This window comes from Myotis davidii, unplaced genomic scaffold, assembly GCF_000327345.1.
Source record: "Myotis davidii unplaced genomic scaffold, ASM32734v1 scaffold18, whole genome shotgun sequence".
Lineage (NCBI taxonomy): Eukaryota > Metazoa > Chordata > Mammalia > Chiroptera > Vespertilionidae > Myotis > Myotis davidii.
In genome coordinates this window covers 9,748,402-9,755,921 of record NW_006292696.1, presented here as the reverse complement: position 1 = coordinate 9,755,921, position 7,520 = coordinate 9,748,402, and the positions used below count along the sequence as shown (strand labels likewise).

Here is a 7,520-nt window from a genome sequence, read left to right as displayed (position 1 = left end):
TACTTCCATTGATTTCATGGAGAGGAAGGAAGAGAGAGGGAGAGAGAGAGAAATATCAATGATGAGAGAGACTCATTGATCAGCTGCCTCCTGCATGGCCCCTACTGGGGATCAAGTCCACAACCCGTGTACATGCCCTTGACCAGAATCGAACCTGGAGCCGTTTGGTCTACAGGCCAATGTTCTATCCACTGAGCCAAACTGGCTAGGACTGAGTGATATTCTTGACTTGATAGTTTTCTACATTTTTCTGTGATTTCTCTGTGTTATGACCCTTAAAACAAGCCTCTATTTTGGAAAGAGAAAATGTTTCTTGCCCTTTGCTTCACTGATAATTGGAGATAATGCATTTTGCAAACACAGTTAAATTGAGGCAGTATAGTAATGATGTCTATAACCAAAGGGATTAGGTTTAAAAAGTAACCAAAAGCCTATGATTTTCAAGTTATAAAAATTATAATGCTATGTGTAAGTTTATTTGCTCCTAATGTCAGGCTTGATAAAACTCTTCTCAGATCAATTGAAGCCATAGAAAAGTATATTTGAGTATAAATATTATTTTTTGTCTCCTTTATCTTCTGCATCTACTCTGCACATCTGTCCATTCAACTTTCTTTAACAAGAATGAAATTATCATAGCACTTAATCACTGATGACGTAAGAATTGCAATCCTCATTAACTACTCTCTGCATTCTTCATCCATTTCCTCAAGTCCAAACATGCCATCTAATACGTTTAAAAAGACATATTAGTGCTATACCACAGGGGATATTAATGCATTTACCTTTTCTGGAACCACGCTTTTGCCATCCCAGGCATAACCTCTCTTGGTGAAATAGTTTACAGTGGCGAATTCAATCAGAGCGGAGAACACAAAGGCATAGCACACTGCGATAAACCAATCCATAGCTGTTGCATAAGCCACCTTAGGGAGTGAATTCCTGGCACTGATGCTCAAAGTTGTCATGGTGAGCACAGTTGTTACTCCTGTAAAGAAAGAAATTAAGTGAATTTGTCAATTGCTACTACACAATGGCATCACTGGATGTCATGCTACTTGTACAGAGGGAGAGCCACAGAACCCCAGAGTATAAGTTTTCTTGTTCATCACATTTTGGTCTGGAATGGATGAGTTTTAATTTAATCCCAGTGTAGTTTGCAGTTGATGGAATGGCAATTTGAAGGGGATCTCTTCTAGGGATAAACTACTTCGCTGTTGAGCTGTTAATAAAATAGGGAACTTTTTAAAATGGGTATCTTGAATGAGGTGTCCTGGTTAGAAAAGGAAATAACATTCTCTCACTTTCTCCAACTCTTTGAAATAGAAAGCATAGATCACTATCTCTGACCCACAAGAAAGCCCTGAATCCTCAGCTCTGTTTGGTATTCTCCCTGTGTACCCCAAATGTATAAACCGAGAAGATAATAGTGTATTGGTGGTTGATAGATAGCTAAATTATCTTCAGATAATACTTTGTTACATTATTAACTCTTCTGTTTTTATACTATTTTTTGTGCTGATTTTGAAGTAGCCACTCTTTTGAAGAAATTCCTAAAATAAGTTGCATGTAACTTGCCTGAGGTAATACATTTCAGAAGGAGCAAAGCCAAAATGTAAACACATTTTGAGATTTAAATGTTCGCAATCTTTTCTTTTCTGTTACTGCTGCCCCAATGCCGTCTTTAAGTCAGTTGTTTTTAGTTAATTTATATAATTATATGAGTTGGTATGTGAATAATGGTATCCATTAATGTTCACTTAACAAATTAATATTACCAGCCTACTAAATATAACACACTGCATAGTCTATTGCAAGGTTTCGTATAAACCATTTGAGAAGTATTTAAAAATTCACATAATCCAGTAAGGATGACTCAGGTTGCATGATGTGGAAAAATCGTGACCTGCTCCAATGACTACTCTCAACCTGACCAGTTAGCTCCATGACCTGAGTAAGTGATTTAACTCCCAGGGACCTCAGTCTTCATATCTGTGGAGGCATGACTGAAACTTCATTCTCTTGACTATCTATATCATCGTTGAAGTTCTAAGAGAGGAAAATTTCCACACAATCATTCACAAGATTATTTGAGGATAAAATGTAGTAATATGTACAAGCATTTTAAAGATGTAAATAAAGTATTGCCATAGAAGATGCTTCCAGTGGGTCTAAAATTAATACCTATAATTCCCCCCATTTGATGACATTTCAGAGAATTGGTAGGACTACAGAGATGAGGGTGGCTAATTTTTATGAACTGCTTTAAACAATTCAGTATTTCCTAGTTTTCCATGAATGTCAAGGTAGATAATCTTGGCAACTATTTTAGAAAGTGATAGGATTAAGAAGAAACACTGAGACTTTTATTGTGTCATAGTTATTACTTTGAACTTTGATGGTGTTACAGAAAGTTCTGGGGCCTTGTCTATATTACCTAACCAACAAATGGTTTAAAGAATATTGGCTGGAAAACAGCCCTCAATTGTACATGTTGATATTAATTTGAGAAAATAGCAAGGTAACTAAATACCAGTATCTAGGAAACAGAGCAACCCAGTTTTAAATCTCAGTTCTATAATTGCTGGGTGACCTTGGGAAAATTGCCTCACAATTCAGAGCTTCTGCCTCATTCTTTAAAAATAATTATTTCTTTGCAAATTAATTTCAATAAGTCTAACTCAGAGGAGTGTGTGACTATTAAATACAATACAATAATAAAGTGTTTAGCCCTTAGCCTGATATTTACTTAGGGCAAGATTAATTACTTATCATTATTGACAAATACAGTCCTTTTGGATAAATTCATGCTATAGTGAATTCATTTCTTAGTTTTGTGAGTTTTGGTTTATGTAAGCAGCATAAGGAATTCAAGAGTAGGTGTTCTTAAATCAAATGCATGCATAAATTAAAAGCAGTGAAGAATAGCATAAAGAGGGGTGTGTGTGTGAGTGTGTGTGTGTGTGTGTGTGTGTGTGTGTGTGTTCTTGTAATTCCTGCTATAGGGGAGGGGAAAAGAACAAAAGTGTTTTGAGCATCTCTTAAGTTCCAAGTACTAAGCCAGACAATTTACATATTTTATTTTATTTTTATCACTTAATCTTTTAAACAGTATAATTTGACATTAATTGTATTCACATTTTATTGGCAACTGAAGCTTAGAAAACCAGATTAAAACTAAAACTTGACTTTGCTGGCATCAAAATTCCATGACCACATTTCCTCCAAATGTGAGCATGGAAGGTCAAAAATATGATATTTTAAGACATAAAACAGACTTCAGCTTTGTTATATAGTCTGGGTTGCCTTTTAGTAAGCTGTTATAAATTACAACTTTTTAAATTGTTATTCTTGTATTTCTTTAATTACCCATGACCCTCTCAGGCGTCTTACATGGCTCAGAGAAATATGCTGAGTTCAGACAAAAAAAGAAGAGAAACATGTGTACTAAATAAATGTTAAGAGGCTAAAGGTCTTAGAAAATTGTATTTATGATTTTATTGAGCTTGAAACATTAGAAATATAAAACTTGATAGACAGAAATACTTGCTACAGCAAAGGTTATGCATAGGTAGTTATGTTCACCAAAAAGTCATGAGTTGCCTGATTGTTGAAAGTGTTAAAAGTGTGGTTTTTAAAAATAAATGGAGAAGTATTTTTTTTTAACAAGCAAAGTTTTTCATCTATAAAACAGTCCAAAATGTTTTAGAAAGTTTCCAAACTGGAAGGATCAGATATGTTGGGTTAAAGTGGGGAAAAATGACATTAAAAAACATATTTTTCACTGTAAAATATAATGAAATATCTTATGTGTTCTAATTTAAAAAAATTCTTGTGGGGAAAAAGGGGCTCAAATTAAATATGCACACAGAAGCAAGTGTCTTCATTTCTAACAAGTAGTGTCAAAGCTGGTTAATATTGACAAATGGTGATAAGGAATGTTTGGAGTGATCGCCTTTGCTTGGTAGCTGACTCTTTCTGGATCTTGATTTAGTTGTGTTCTTAGGTTATTGTCAGAGCAAAGATTTGGTGGTTTCCAAAACCTTGCAACATTCAGAAGGGAATAGTCTTTTCTGGACACTTGGAGTAGAGTCTTGCTTCTTTTCTGAGATAACTGATTTTCTCATACCTTGCATATTATTGGAGGATCTTTGCATATGAATGATCCCCAATTTAGATTTTAAGCTTCTTAAGGCTTTTATTCTGTAGTTAAGGGTCTTAAGTATAGCTTTGTGCCTAGCTGATATTTCTGGAATGAACCTTGGTAACCACACCTTTCACCAATGAATATATGGTCGTTATTTACAAACAAATGATGTTGCCCACAAGAACCCCATCCCATGTCTTGTCATTGCAACAGGGTAGCCCACTGGTGGGGGTACAGCATGTCATTAAGGACACAGACTGTGGATCTAAGGGTTTGGGTCTTCCTCCACACTCCTTCACCTCATAGCTTCTGACCTTGAGCAGGTGAATTAATCTCCTGTTTCTTAGCTTTCTTATTTCTAACACAAGGATAATAATAGTACACAGGCTTTACTTTTTAGTGTTAAATAAGATAGTGTAGGTGTTTTTTTTTCATAGAATAGAGTCTGCAATAAAAACACCCAGTAAATAATGTATATGATTCTATTGTTATTCAAATTTTAAACTCCAAGTTATAACCTTCAATGAGGGGAGTGGTTTATGTTAAGGTCACTGCTGTATTCTGTGTCTACCGCATAGTAGACTTCAAATGAAAATTACTGAGTGAAGGAATGAATCAATAAGTTCATGGTTATGGAATATTTTGTTTACATCAGTCTAAAAAGTATAATTAAGGTAGTATAACACTTTTTATGAAGTACAAATTTCTTAAATAATAAATTAGGGAATGATTTTCCCTATTAGTAAAAGGTTATTACCCTTTAAGCAGTTTTCCATTAGCTTGCCTTAACTTGAAGCATCTAGGGCATTTTAATAGTAAAAATGCATATTTGTAACTCTTCAGAAGTGCACACTTATAGATAAATGAAGTATTCCTGTACTGTCATATGATACGGTCATTAATGCTCTCTACCTATGTAAGGAAACCCTGCTTTCATATATGTAAAGAAATACTTCTGCAGGTATTTTCTTAGATTATAGAAAAATACACAGATATATGATTATGTAATCTGAAAGTAGGCTTTAAATATTAACGTTTCTGTGTGTGTATGTGTGCGTGCATGTGTGTGTTTTAATCTAGTATGAATGACTTTATGCCTGCTTCATTCCAGTTGGTCTCCCAAAATATCAAATCAAATGTTTATTAATCCCATCGATTTACATGCACTGAAGCAGCTTGCTATTTAGGGCAATACTTTTTAATTAATAAACAATTTATAATGTACTAACTTCATATTTTAACATACAATTATTTTTTCATTCTATTTGCACTATCACTCAAATAACTTGCCCTCCAAACCCTTGCATGCATGTTTTGCTTGTTACTTACCAAAGACGGTCCTTGCTGGTACAGACTCTCTGTTGAGCCAGAAGGAGACTTGGGACAGAATGACGGTCATTATGCATGGCAGGTATGTTTGAATAACAAAATAGCCAATCTTTCTTTTCAGGTGGAAATGAGTGGTCATAACAACATATTCTCCTAGAGGGTGAAACAAACAGTAACTTTGAACAATTTGACCTTGAAAAAAAGTTAATCCCCGAGGTTTTCCATCAGCAACAAAGACCTGGAGGTTAGACACATCCTTTCTCCAGGTGATACGTAGTTCCTGAAGAGGAAAGCCTTTATCCAGGAAAGAGAAAAAAAGACACTCTAATAACATGACAAAATGGCTCCGAGGATGAGATTGATGTGCCAAGGATGTCACCGATAATCTTACATCCTTATCCTGGTACATACATCTAAGACATATCTTTCATATAAAATCAGAAAAATGATATGTGTCTCTACATATGCTTCATTATCATCTTTTGTTGTTCACAGTGTGCCCTTTTGGGAAAATTCTTCAAAGAATATGATTTTGGTGTTCTGAAGAGCAATGATTTGACATTATATTTGTTTTATAAACCACTTCCTTACTAGAAAATTAGAATAGGAGAATTCCAGATCTTTTAAAATCATCTTCCTAAATTAAACAAAATCTAAGTTTTGGCATGACATATTTGAAAAAGGAAAAAAGAAGGCAGCCAAATCAAAATCATGTTGTAATAATTAAAAAAGGAAGGAAAAACAACAAAAATAGTCTTCTAAATTGGATTAAAACAATATGTCTAGATATTAAGTGTTTATGCACTAAGCATGTCAAATTCTTTTCCTCTAACTCAACAGTCTAGAAGAATTATAATTCAAATATTCTTGTACATCATGTAACCCTGAGGGAAGCTTGTAAGTTAGATGTGATAATATTTCTGTTACATTACAATACAAAATTAAGGGGAGTAGAAAAATAGAAGCAGGGATTTAATTTTGTAAAGCAGAATCGAGTGTTTGTGTAGACCTGGCCTCCATTCTTTGCTTTCTCAAATGTTAGTTTATTGAAGGGTAAATACCTTGCTTAACCTCTTTGACTTTTTCTCATTTGGTCAATTAAAATGATAGTGTTTACTTCATTATTCCTGAAATGCTGTGAGGATAAAATTAAATGATGGAAGAGAGAGTATTTTTTAAACAGTGGGAGTCACTTGAAGATTTGCAGTGTAAAGATAAAAGATTAGAAATGCATTCACTCCAGCTCAAGAGATAAACCATTCACTTTTCAACAAAATTGTAGTGAACATTGATTCCATGTACAGCTATCATTTTTTCTTCCAAGTATTCAAAAGTTAGTATTTTCTGAAAATACTACCTTTTTAAGAGGAATGAGATATTAAAAATATCATTGGCAGAGTGGTTGGTATTTTAATATCTGCTTCAAAGTATACTGAAATAGAAATAAAACAGTGATTATAGTTTTAGGCCAATTAGCCTTTTTGGACCCATCTTGTTATCGGAACTATGAGTAGGTTGACCAGGTAACTATAGAAGTTTCCCTTCCCCACCCCCTAATTTTCACATTTTATGGTTATAATTTATTTCTCTATCATGCACTAGGCTGTGTGAGTGGCCCTCAGGTTCCTTTGATGAATGTTAATCATCATTGCTGCTCCCCGGTCAGGGAAGATAGTTCAGTTCCTCATTTACTTTGACTGTGTAACCCTAACTCAATGCATCCTTAAATCAACTCATCCACAGGAAACTGGAAAGAGGACCCCACAGTTTCTCTTGGTCATCTGTTATAAGGATAAACAATAGTCATTCATGAAGAAAAGACATTTCTGTTCGGCAAAACTAATCTACATTTCCTTTGATCAAATCTGTGTGTTGACTTAGGTAAATATGAAGACTTTGTAGTCATTATGTGTTTTTTTAAAAAAGGATTACACATTATTTCATTCTTATTTTCTCTGGCCATGAAGTTATTCTTATGACTAATGGCAGTTTAATTATTTTACTTCTCTGTATGTTCTTCAATCACTTTTATAAGTTTTACATG

At 34.2% G+C, this 7,520-nt stretch overlaps 1 protein-coding gene across 2 annotated transcripts in view; it reads right to left on the bottom strand.

Moving 5' to 3' along the window:
• The window catches only part of GABRA1 (gamma-aminobutyric acid type A receptor alpha1 subunit), a 63,799-nt gene that overhangs the window by 7,321 nt on the left and 48,958 nt on the right, over positions 1-7,520 (bottom strand). For both annotated transcript variants that reach the window (XM_006766323.2, XM_006766324.2), the window contains exons 8-9: positions 5,477-5,629; positions 786-988 (exon numbers count right to left, since the gene is read on the bottom strand). In XM_006766323.2, the coding sequence (XP_006766386.1) occupies positions 786-988; positions 5,477-5,629 (356 nt within the window). The remainder of the gene's footprint in view (positions 1-785; positions 989-5,476; positions 5,630-7,520) is intronic.